At 40.3% G+C, this 12,873-nt stretch overlaps 1 protein-coding gene across 1 annotated transcript; it reads right to left on the minus strand.

The window, feature by feature from the left end:
- Positions 1 to 6,132: 6,132 nt before the first annotated feature.
- On the minus strand, positions 6,133 to 12,758 carry LOC129813488 (uncharacterized). The gene is made up of 4 exons (XM_055865791.1): positions 12,685 to 12,758; positions 12,272 to 12,570; positions 6,640 to 6,715; positions 6,133 to 6,449 (listed from the first exon to the last, which is right to left on the minus strand). Exons 1-4 carry the CDS (start codon positions 12,725 to 12,727, stop codon positions 6,133 to 6,135), a joined length of 735 nt encoding a protein of 244 aa, XP_055721766.1. The 5' UTR covers positions 12,728 to 12,758.
- Positions 12,759 to 12,873: the final 115 nt, after the last annotated feature.

The raw sequence follows: 12,873 nt of genomic DNA on the forward strand, positions 1-12,873 counted from the left end.
TAAGCATTGCTGTTCACTAGTTTACTCCAATTAGAGGAGGGGTGGCAGGGTTAGAAAGTAATAAAGGAAAAACATTTTTTTTTTTAAATATATGTATATATATATGTATGTATATCTTTTTATATGTATGTATGTATGTGTATATGTATGTATTTATATGTGTATGTACAGTACCAGTCAAAAGTCTGGACACACCTACTCAGTCCATGTTTTTTCTTAATTTTTAAAAACAATTTTCTATATTGTAGAATAATAGTGAAGACATCAAAACTATGAAATAACACATATGGAATCATGTAGTAACCAGAATAGTGTTAAACAAATCAACATGTATTTTATATTTGAGATTCTTCAAAGTAGCCAACCTTTGTCTTGATGACAGCTTTGCACACTCTTGGCATTGTGATGCAGACATTTACATTGATGGAAGCTACAATCTATCAGAAAAATGTACATATTTTTAAATAATGTTTAAGAAACATCTTGCTAGACCTTTGAGAAACAGACAGACAGACAGACAGACAGACAGACAGACAGACAGCTAATGCACAATAACATCCCATAAGCTTCATGTGGATCTTTGATTATACAGCCCCTCTTGACACTAACGTGACATGTTTTGTCTTTCTTTCGACAGTATATTGTGTGTTGTCAGGTTTTTGTACAGTGTTTCTGGGTTTCCTGTCACTGTGGGCTTCAGAGCACAGTAGTACAGAGCAGAGTCTGTCACTTCAGCGGAGGAGATCGCCAGATCCACATGGGTCTTATCATCATTCAGTTTAACAGACAGCCGAGGATGGGTCGATTCATTATGTGTCTTTAACCCTCCTTCAGTGAGTAGAAGCAGGAATTCTGGTTTTGATCTGGGGTATTGTTGGTACCACAGTAAAGTATCACTAGCATAAGAGCCAGTATAGTTGCAGGATAGGGTAATACCTTCACCCTCAAATACAAGCTCTTCTGTTGTGGCTGATATTATTTCCTCCTCATTACTGCTACCTGAAATATATAATGTTAAACATGTTTTGAATAAATCATATTGCAATTCATGTACCATAACTACTATATAGACATATGTGTGCAATCCAAAACTGCAATGCAAAACCTATGCACTTACCAAAGAACATTGAAAAAAGCAGAATAGCATAAAACATCTTTATGGGGACTGAATGACTGGCTTCATGCGCTGTCAAGTAAGAGTGTATCACTATCCTCTCCTCAAATATCTTGTAGACTACATACTGTACTGTCAAAGCACTCATTGACTATGTAGCTCCACCTCTCTAAAGTATAGTTTGTTGTGTATTTGAGTTCAACTGTCTTTCTGGGTTGGATTGCTGCTAAATGTCATCTTCATGATTTTGCTATAGTTCTGAATAGAAATCATTTAGCTCATGACTGCTAGGCCCATTCGCTCCTGGGCTGCACGGAAAGGATAAATCATTTATTTTGTATTTTTTTTATCTGTAAAATAAAATAATAATTATATACAAGTATAGGCTATTTGTGCAGTAATTACTTTGAACTTGGTGCAGCCTGTTGGTCCTTTTCTCAACACTCTAATATCTCTGCCACGCCCACAACAGTTTACAGATTTAAAACTTGAGTAATGCGCTCGCTGCATGTTCATCATGGTCTGCATGAACTGTTTTGCCCGCCAACTTTGTACTTGCTAGATACGTTAGCTGACATGATTAAAAACAAACAAACGTCGCTGGAGAGCTTCTTCGGAAGGGGTAAGGAAGATAAAAGGCTCAACGACGATGCCGATAATGCAGAGACAGCAGAGCCCGAGACTGCAAAAAAAAGAACGCCTCATTCAATAGAAAATATGATGAGTCCTACCTAAAATATGGCTTTATTGCGACAGGTGACTCACATGCTCCAAGCCCCCTATGCGTAGTATGTGGAGATAGGCTATCTAACGAGGTAATGAAGCCCTCAAAACTGCATCGGCACATAGAATCCAAGCATCCTGCACTTATAGACAAATCTGTTGAATTCTTTGAGTGAAGATAACGTGAACAAGACGGACAGAAGCAACTCTTGAAATCCAACAAACGTGGCTGCACTGAGAGTGTCATACTTAGTGGCTAGCAGTATTGCTAAGGCCAAGAAGTCTTTCACTATTGGCGAGGAGATGATTCTACCTGCTGCTAAGGACATTTGCCTTGAACTCTTAGGAGAGGCTGCCACTAAAAAGATAGCACAGGTTCCTATTTCGGCTACCACCGTTACTAGGCGAATTGATGGAATAGCAGATGACGTTGAGGCACAATTGTTAGAGAGGCTTAACGAGTCACCGTGGTATGCAATCCAGATTGACGAATCTACCGATGTCGACAACAAGGAAATACTGCTTGTTTATGTGCAATATATGTTTCAGGATTATGTGCAGGAGGATTTGTTGTGTTCACTGTCCCTGCCGACTAACACAACGGCTGCAGAACTATTCAAGTCTTTGGATGATTACATGTCAGGAAAATTGTATTGGTCATTCTGTGTTGGCGTATGCACGGATGGGGCTGCTGCCATGACTGTCTGGTTTCACTACCCGGGTTAAAGAGGTTGTGCCTGAATGTGAGTCTACGCACTGTGTCATTCACAGAGAAATGCTGGCTAGCCGAAAAATGTCACCTGAATTTAATGTCGTATTGAATGATGTTATTAAAATTATCAATCACATCAAAGCACACGCCCTTAAATCGTGTCTGATTGGGCAGCTTTGTGAGGAAATGGACGCAGAGCACAAACTCCTTCTCTTACACACAGAAGTCAGATGGTTATCCAGGGGGAGATCGCTTGCCAGAGTGTTTGAGTTATGAGAGCCGCTGCAGAGATTTCTTTCAGAAAAAAAAGTCACCACTCGCAGCACATTTCAATGATGAGGAATAGCTCGCAAAACTTGCTTACCTGTGCAACATATTCAACCTGCTCAATGAACTCAATCTGTCACTTCAGGGGAGAATGACAACTGTCTTTAAGTTGGCAGATAAAGTGGCTGCATTCAAAGCCAAACTGGAACTGTGGGGACGGCGAGTGGAGAGGGGCATTTTTGACATGTTCCAAACATTAGCAGGAATTTTTGGAGAGACTGAGACTGGGCCGTCTTTCTCCCAGCTCGTGTGCGATCACCTAGCTTCGCTGTCAACAGAGTTTAAGCGTTACTTCCAAAGACCCACAAAGTGCGAAGGAATGGATCCGTGATCCATTTGTGAATGTCCCACGTGAATCGTCCATGTCCATGCAGGAAGAAGATCAACTCCTTGAGGTTGCAAATGATGGTGGCCTTAAAAGTGTGTTTGAGAAAATGTCATCTCTGCCGAACTTCTGTATTAAAATCAAGGCTGAATATCCTGTGATAGCCACAAAAGCACTGAAAACGTTGCTTCCATTTCCAACCTCCTATCTCTGCGAAGCCGGGTTTTCCGCAATGACGGCAACAAAAACAAATTTACGGAGGAGACTGGACATAAGGAACACCCTTCGGGTGTCACTGTCTCCCATCACCCCTAGATGGGACCCCTCGATGGGGGGGTGTTCCACGATGCTCGATGGGGGCGGCCCGAGTGAAAAAGTTTTGCTGTAAGGAAAACAACACAACAAATGTTCTTCATTCTGTATTTATTCAGAATAGTACAGTATCTTTAGAATATTTTAGATTCTTCAAAGTAGCCACCCTTTGCCTTGATGACAGCTTTCCACATTCTTGGCATTCTACCACCAGCTTCACCTGGAATGTTTTTCCATCATCCTAGAAGGAGTTCCCACATATGCTAAGCACTTGTTGGCTGCTTTTACTTCACTCTGAGGGCCAACTCATCCCAAACCATCTCAATTGGGTTGAGGTCGAGTGATTGTGGAGGCCAGGTCATCTGACGCAGCAATCCATCACTCTCCTTCTTGGTCAAATAGCCCTTACACAGCCTGGAGGTGTGTTGTGTCATTGTCCTGTTGAAAAACAAATGATAGTCCCACTAAGCGCAAACCAGATGGGATGGCGTATCACTGCAGAATGCTGTGGTATCCATGCTGGTTAATTGTCTTGAATTGTAAATAAATCACATAGTCTCACCAGCAAAGCACCCCCACACCATCACACCTCCTCCTCCACATTTCACGGTGGGAACCACACATGCAGAGATCATCCGTTCACCTACTCTGCGTCTCACAAAGACACAGTGGTTAGAACCAAAAATCTCAAATTTGGACTCATCAGACCAAAGGACAGGTTTCCACCGGTCTAATGTCCATTGCTCGTGTTTCTTGGCCAAAGCAAATCTCTTCTTCTTATTGGTGTCCTTTATTAGTGGTTTCTTTGCATCAATTCGACCATGAAGGCCTGATTCACGCAGTCTCCCCTGAACAGTTGATGTTGAGATGTGTATGTCACTTGAACTCTGTAAAGCATTTTTTTGGGCTGCAATTTCTGAGGGTGGTAACTCTAATGAACTTATCCTCTGCAGCAGAGGTAACTCTGGGTCTTCCTTTCCTGTGGCGGTCTCCTTGATGGTTTTTGCGACTGCACTTGAAGAAACGTTCCATGTTCTTGAACATTTCCAGATTGACTGACCTTTATGTCTTGCAGTAATGATGGACTGTCGTTTCTCTTTGCTTATTTGAGCTGTTCTTGCCATAATATGGACTTGGTCTTTTACCAAATAGGGCTATCTTCTGTATACCACCCCTACCTTGTCACAACACAACTGATTGGCTCAAGCGCATTAAGAAGGAAATACTTTAAAAAAAAAACTTTTAACAAGGCACACCTGTTAATTGAAATGCATTCCAGGTGACTACCTCATGAAGCTGGTTGAGAGAATGCCAAGAGTGTGCAAAGGTGTCATCAAGGCAAATGGTGGCTACTTTGAAGATTCTCAAAGATATTATGAAAATATATTTTGATTTGTTTAACACTTTTTTTGGTTACTACATGATTCCATATGTGTTATTTCATAGTTTGGATGTTTTCACTATTAGTCTCCAATGTAGAAAATGTTTAAACATTTAGAAAAACCCTTGAATGAGTAGGTGTGTCCAATCAATTTAATACAATTTAGTGATTTTCAAATCTGAAGTTTAATTGTATTTTTGACAACTTTGAAATACATTCTGGTGTTTAAATTAAAACTGTCAAATTGAATCCAGCACTCACCAACAAGGACTGAGAGGAGGAGAACTGATGAAACCAGCAACATAGTTAATACATAGAGTATCAAAACGACTCTGACACAACACAGGCATAGTTGAATATCTCTCTCTGCAGCAATCATTCAGTCTTGATGATTTGAGAAAATGTTGTAGCTCCACCTACTGCCAAAGACCGGGGTGGTGATGTGGTGTGTTAATGTGTGCCATACAATCCTTTTTGAAAGGATTAAATCATTTATTTTTAACAATACCACTCCATATATGTTGTACTGTATTATGAAGAAAAAAGTTTTGAAATGATGAATTGATCTAGACATGAATTTAGGGTTATTGTTATGGCTATGGTTAGAGTTAGGGTTAATCCGGGGTGTGAACATGAAACTAGGGTTAGGGTTTGGGTTATGGTTAGGGTTAGGGTTAAGGTTAGGGTTGATCCGGGATGTAGACATGAAGCTAGGGTTAAGGTTAGGTTTAGGGTTATGGCTAAGATTAGGATTGATCTGGGGTGTGGACATGAAGCTCGGGTTAGTATTAGGGCTAGGGTTCTGGCTAGGACAGAAGGGCTTTATTCAGGGCTCTTTTCAGTCAGATCCACTTTAGCCAACATCCTCATAGTTGTTGTTTTGGCGGTGCCAGAGGTGGAACTGTGTGAGAGCCGTCATACAATACAGGCAGAATTGAATATCTCTCCCTGTAGAAATGTTTCAGTCTTGATGATTGGAGAAAATGTTGTAGCTCCACCTACTGCCAAAGACAGGGTTAGGGTTAGAATTGTAATTCATAACCTAATATTATGAAAATGCTCTGAGACCAGGTTAGGCTTTGTGTCAATGATCAAGAGCAGCTGCTCACCAATTTGACAGGTCCAACGCAGTTACACCTCCGACACCGCAAGTGCTTGATCTGATTGAATCTAGGCCTTAGTGTTTTGGACAAATTCATTAATGTGCCTGTTGATAACTTTCTCCCCTCAGTCAGATGTTATAGGTTTTTGTACAGTGTTTCTGAGTTTCCTGTCACTGTGGGCCTCAGAGCACAGTAGTACAGAGCAGAGTCTGTCACTTCAGCAGAGGAGATCTCCAGATCCACACGTTTATCTTTTTTGTCATGATTTAGACTGAACCCTGGTGTAATATCCGCATACTCCATAACCAGTAACTGTGGTGCTGATTTGGGATATTGTCGATACCATTGAAGAGTGTCACCAGAGGAGTAGTTACAAGAGAGTTTAACTCTGTCCCTTTCTGAAGCCACTTCTACATCAGTGTAGGGCGTTAATACCTGTTCAGATCTGACACCTGTAAAACATAAAACATATATTACATTTAATACTTTAAACCAACATGGAAGATTGAATTAATTCCGAATGCAGTGTAAAGATAAAACATGGATCCTTATGTCATGCATTGTCTTTATATTATTTGATTTGAAAAATAAATACACCTTAACATAATCACACTCAGTTTAAATGAAAATGTCATTACTTACCTATCAAGTCAAAGAAGAGTAATAGAGAACAGAACAACATTGTAGATTGCAGGATGTGTAGAATAAGCACCAGCTGCTGATGAAAAGCACAGCATCAACTGGCTATAATCTACATGGTAGTATCATGTTTTATCTTGAAGATTCATCATCTAATCCTGAGTTTTATACTCTAGCTACTCCTACTGACAATGTAGAATCAAAGACGTTTCATATACATTTGATAAAAAAAATTGTACAGTGTTTCTCAGTTTCCTGTCACTGTGGGCTCTACAGTACAATAGTACAGAGCAGAGTCTCTCACTTCAACAGAGGAGATCTCCAGATCTGTACAGGTCTTCTCTTTGTTCAGTTTAACAGTGAGGTGAGAGGATGGAGGTTTAGCTCTCACTAAGCGTATTTGAAGCGTATCTTTTGAGAGAGAGAGAGAGAGAGAGACTCATTGAATGCAATGTATTCACTTAGGAATTATGTCTCTGACTCTTATTTTTAAGACTTCAATATTGTGACACTAATCTTCCCCCCGCTGAATGCAATGTATTCACATAAGCTTCATGTTAGTTGATGCGTTTCTTTTTGCTAAAACGTACCCGATTGACGCTTCTCTGCTGATACCAGGCTGGAAAAACAGAAGCATATGCTGAGTACCTCATACCTATGGTAAAATATGGTGGTGGATCTTTGATGTTATGGGGCTATTTCACTTCGACTGTTCAGCATCAGGTCAACGGCATCATGAACTTTAGTAAGTGCATTTTAGCCAAAACCCGGTTTGCCTTTGCCAGGGGGCTGAAACTTGGCCGCAAGTGGATCTTCCAGCAACAGAATAACCCCAAGCACTAATCAAAATACACTAAAAACGATGGCAATGGCCATCTCAGTCTCCTGTGGTTTGATTTGAAGAGGGCAGTCCATAATAGCAGACAAAGGATATCAAGGATCTGGAAAGGTTCTGTATGGAGAATTGGTCTAAGATAACTCCCAGTGTGTTTTCCAATCTCATGAAACATTTTAGAAAAAGGTTGTGTGTTTTTTAAATTTTTATTTAGATTACATTTTAGTCATTTTGCAGACGCTCTTATCCAGAGGGACTTACAGGAGCAATTAAGGTTAAATACCTTGCTCATGGGCACATCAACAGATTTTTCTTAGGCTAACCTTTCGGTTACTGGCCCAACGCTCTTAACCGCTAGGCTACTTACCGCCCCCCCCTGGCAAGGGAAGTATTGAAAGCAGGGGTGCCAATAATTTTGACCGTATCATTTCAAGATTTGTTTTATTCCTTGTTAAACAAGATCTCTTTCTCTGAACAATTTTATTAGTATAACATGTAATAATTTAACATTTTTGTTTAAGCATACAATATACACTGATTATATTAAACATTAGGAATACTTTCCTAATATTGAGTTGCACCGCCTCGCTTTTGCCCTCAGAACAGCACCAATTCATCAGGGCATGGACTCTACAAGGTGTCGAAAGCGTTCCACAGGGATGCTGGCACTTGTTGACTCCAATGCTTCCCACAGCTGTGTCAAATTGGCTGGATGTTGTCAGGAGTTCACCTAGGGGTCATGATAGGGGCTGTACCAAATGTTTGATGTATTATAATAATTGACTATGCTTATGTTGTATTAATAGAAGGGGAGGGGTTATCCACCTAGCTATGGATTTCATAGACATGGTAGAGCGAAAAGAATGAAAGAGATACTGCCTGGTGATAATTGACAGGTTTACCAGGTGGGTGGAACAATCCCACTGCCAACTGTTATGCACGGACAGTTGCAAAATTGACAATTAGGGAAATTATACTCAGGTTTGGAGTGCCTGAGGTTTGTCTGCAGACAATGGGACCCATCTCATAGAAGATGTGGTTACCCAAATGGCCAAAATGATGGGCGTTGACCAGAAGTTTGTGTCCATCTATCAACCGCGGAGTAACGAGAGTTACTGAGGGCTAATAAGACCATGAAAGGCTTCCTTGCCAAACTATGCCATTCCACAGGAATGACATGGGTAGAGGGATTACCTTTTGTCCTCATGAAAATGCGCAGTAGCCTTAACAAAGGTATTGGGTGTACACCTTATTAAATGTTAACAAGACGACCAATGAACACCCCAGGGGTGAGACCTATGACTGACCGATAGATAGACATAACTGAGATATATTGTGACCATCTTAAGTACATGAAGGAACTAACTTCTGTTGTAAGTTTTCTCCACTCTCACACTAGGAAAGCAGCAGACCCAATCCCAGGTGAGGATCCAGATGCTCTGACCATCTACGTAGGAGACAGAAGCAACATTACTTGCTTCTGAGTTGCTGAACAGTTCTTTGCAATTAGTTTCAGATCGAATGGCAGAGCTAAAAGAGCTGTGGCTGAAAATAATAAAGCTTATGGACATGTGCTGTCTCAGGTAGAGATTGCAGCCCTAGTAATCTTTCCAGGTGCAGGAATTGTAGTAAAAGGTAAGGGGATTAACAATTTGACATACTCTATGCAGGCCCTTACTAATTTGATAGTAGAGGGTTTTACTCAGTTGTCACTAAATGTGCAGTATTTGAAGGCAGTAGTGACCAGAGACGAAATGGCACTAAAGACAGAGCGGCCTACAGGTCCCTTGGAATAGATGATGAGGATTACTGTGGGATGTTGCTTCCTGACTCCTCTGACAACATGACAGCTATTATTAATGACCTGGCTAAATTAGGAGGTACTCTGGGAAAAGCTGTCAACACCATCTTTGACCAAATTGGACACTGGTTTAATGGTGTATTTGGAAACGTGATGGGTAATGTAATGATGTTCCTGTCTGCCACGATTGTTCCACTTCTGGTAGGACTACTGTGCTTTGCTGTTGCTTCATGTGTAATAAAGTGTTTGGCTAAAAAGACTGTTGAACATTTTTGGATTATGGGACACACGTATGTTGGGGTGATCACAAGAAGGGAGCAAACTTACCTAATGTGGTAGAAGGAAGATATGGGAGATCTAGAGCTTGTCATGTATATATGGGTCAACTGAGAGAAGAGTATAGTGATAGGAGAAACTATGCTAAAGGGGATTTTAGTGTGTTAGACTTACAGTAACAGGTGACATGTGTAAACCTTTCTAGGATAGAGGAAGGCATGGGACCACCTTGTGGATGAATGTGGGTATCTCACTTTACCTCCTGGATGGGGGGGATGTTGTTATTTGGGGAGAACAGAAATGTATATGTTAAGAATTCCGGTCACCAATCTTTTCAATGAGACAAGTAAAACCAACTCTGAGGAACTGCAGCTTGCCAAATGATTCATCCCAGACAATAAGGAAGCCTATGGTCATGTCCTACACCCGGGTGAGATTTTTGGTATGTCAATCATAACCTCCTGGGGCGTGGCTGTCCTCGGAAAGTGGGTAAACAATTTAACCTACTCTTTACAGGCCCATATGAATTTAACCATCCGAGGATTTAGCCAACTCTCATTAGATGTCCAAAATCTGAAAGCAGTCATCAGCCGCCATGAGTTGGCTTTAGATGATCTTTTGGCGAAGGAAGGAGGACACTGTAACGTACTTGGTATTAATGATCCCGAATATTGTGTTATGCTCCTCCCTGACTCCTCTGAGAACTACAATAACTGATAAGATTGCTGATCTTAGTAAAACTCTCTCAAAATCAGAAAAATCTGTTTTTGACAAAATTGGTGACTGGTTTAATGGTAAATTTGGAAATGTGATGGGAAAAGTTATGTTGACTATGTTTTCATAGTTTACTCCTATACTTGTAGGAGGTTTGGTGATTTTGGTTACAGTTTATATTTGTAAGAAAATGACTGTAACTGCTCTTGAACATGCTGGAGGGATGGTGTTGGTGGAAGCTGATACAAATCGTGCTGAAGGTGATACTGGTGCATTTCTGGTTTCTCTTAATCCCATTGTTTATTCAATTTGTATGGTTCTTCCGAGGACTCAAGAGGAATGGGAGTATAACCAGACTCACCCCACCCCCACCAGCATTCCAGGAACCTCAGGAGTTGTTTCTCCCTTTAGAAGGCCATCCCTGGGATCAAATGGATCCAGGGGATTTGCCTAATCTATTTGATTTCAGAGGAGAATATTATGATTGAAGCTGTGAGACTAATTAGTCTCAAAAGGGGAAATGTCAGGAGTTCACCTAGGGGTCATGATAGGGGCTGTACCAAATGTTTGATGTATTATAATAATTGATTATGCTTATGTTGTATTAATAGTTATAAGACCCCTCCCTTCTTACATTTATAGGGTCATAGACTACAGATTAACAATATATATACATTATGAGGTTTAATATTGTTCCACAGTACTTTTCTAGTCTCTCTGCCTCTTATGAAGAAACTGTTTGAGAAATGTGTGACTGTGAAGACAGAACTCTGCAGGGGAGTGGAAGAGATAAGAGACTAGTCAGACATTCCACTATAAATCAACTTGGACATTTACTGCTAAGCTTAGATAGCTATATAAACAAGAGTTTTAGTGTTGAGTAGGCATGGTCTCATGAGTAGAAGACAATGACGTAGGCAGTGACATCACAAGGGCTGGACTTCGGGTTTAATAAAATAACTTGGGACCTTTAATATTTTGCAGAACTAACTCAGAAACATGCGTTCCTGTTGTCAACTTCTGTCTGCCATTGCATTAATAAAGTTTTTTGAATGATTTAATAAGAAATATTGTCATAATGTTAATTTCACCAATGAGCCAATGATTGACAAGGAACAAGGAAACGAACCGCAACAATGTCCTTGGGGTGGTGGACGATTATTTATACACACGGGAAACTGTTCAGCGTAAAAAATCCAGCAGCATTGCAGTTCTTGACACGTCTCAATTGTCTCAAGGTTTGAAAATCCTTCTTTAACCTGTTTCCTTCCCTTCATCTACACTGATTGAGTGACGTGGATTTAAGAAGTGAAATCAAGAAGGGATCATAATTTTCACCTGGATTCACCATGTCATTGAGAGAGTAGGTGTTCTTCCGGGTTTGTATACTCAGTGTAACACAGTATTTGTCTTAATTGTTTTATATAGTATTTTTTGCTCATCTTTATCAATATTTATGGACTTGACCAGACCAAAACAGTGTAAGAGACTTTTATGTTTGTCTGGTCAATTACCAGTCACTTAACCTCATCCTAAGGCTATTGCACGCTGGGATTGAGATACCCCAGTCAGTTGATTTCAGTTTGCTCCTCTAAAGAGTGCAGTACATGGATTTACCAGCAGAGGACCAAACTACTGAGAAGTCAGGTCCATAATTTTTGGCATTCTTGATAAAGATCATGAACATGACTGTACAAGTTGAGAGTAATGATGTCACCTAATGTATGCATATTGTATGTATATGATGTGGTTAAAATGCCTGACTGTAGCAGACTAGGAATATTTATCAAATTGACAGAATCTGTCAATGCTACAATCAAATTAAGGACAGGTGAAACATTGGAGTCATAATCTTTATTAAGAAGAAATATTAGCGGCACTGTTTTGATGTCAACAAAGTAAGGGTTACACACAAGTTTAATAAAGAAACTGGATAAATTCCTGCTGATGTGGTCCCTGCTGAGGTTTTTGTACAGTGTGTGTAGGTTTCCTGTCACTGTGGGCCTCACAGCACAGTAGAACAGAGCAGAGTCTGTCACTTCAACAGAGGAGATCTCCAGATCAACACGGGTCTTCTCTTTGTTCAGTTTTGCAGATATTCGAGTGTTCAAAGGATCTGCTTTCTTTATAAACTCTGAACCTGACATGTACAGGAGTAACTCTGGCCTTTGTGCTGTGTCCTGTCGATACCAATAGAATTCATCTCCAGCAGTAGCTTTTCTGGAGTAGTTGTAAGATAGGATAACAGGGGTTCCCTCTAAACAGTACTCTTCTTTCTTGAGTGGAGTGAGGTCTTCACAACTGACACCTGCATAGAGAATGGTTTTAATACACATACATTTAATTGCTCATGAAAATGTATTTGAATTTGAATTGAATTCAAATGGCAATGTATTGCATTGAATTGTATTGTGTCACATACCCATAATTATGGTCAGGAACAAAACAGAATACAGCAACTGCATGTTAGATGAAGAGAGTCAAACTGACAGAAAGATCTCAGCAGTCTCTGAAAGTTTCCTCCTGTTTTTATGTTTCTAAACTTCTGTTCAGATCATCCTCCACCATAAATCCCTCCCATTAACATACAGCAGGCATGTTACTTATGTAT

This window comes from Salvelinus fontinalis, chromosome 17 (assembly GCF_029448725.1).
Source record: "Salvelinus fontinalis isolate EN_2023a chromosome 17, ASM2944872v1, whole genome shotgun sequence".
Taxonomy (NCBI): domain Eukaryota; kingdom Metazoa; phylum Chordata; class Actinopteri; order Salmoniformes; family Salmonidae; genus Salvelinus; species Salvelinus fontinalis.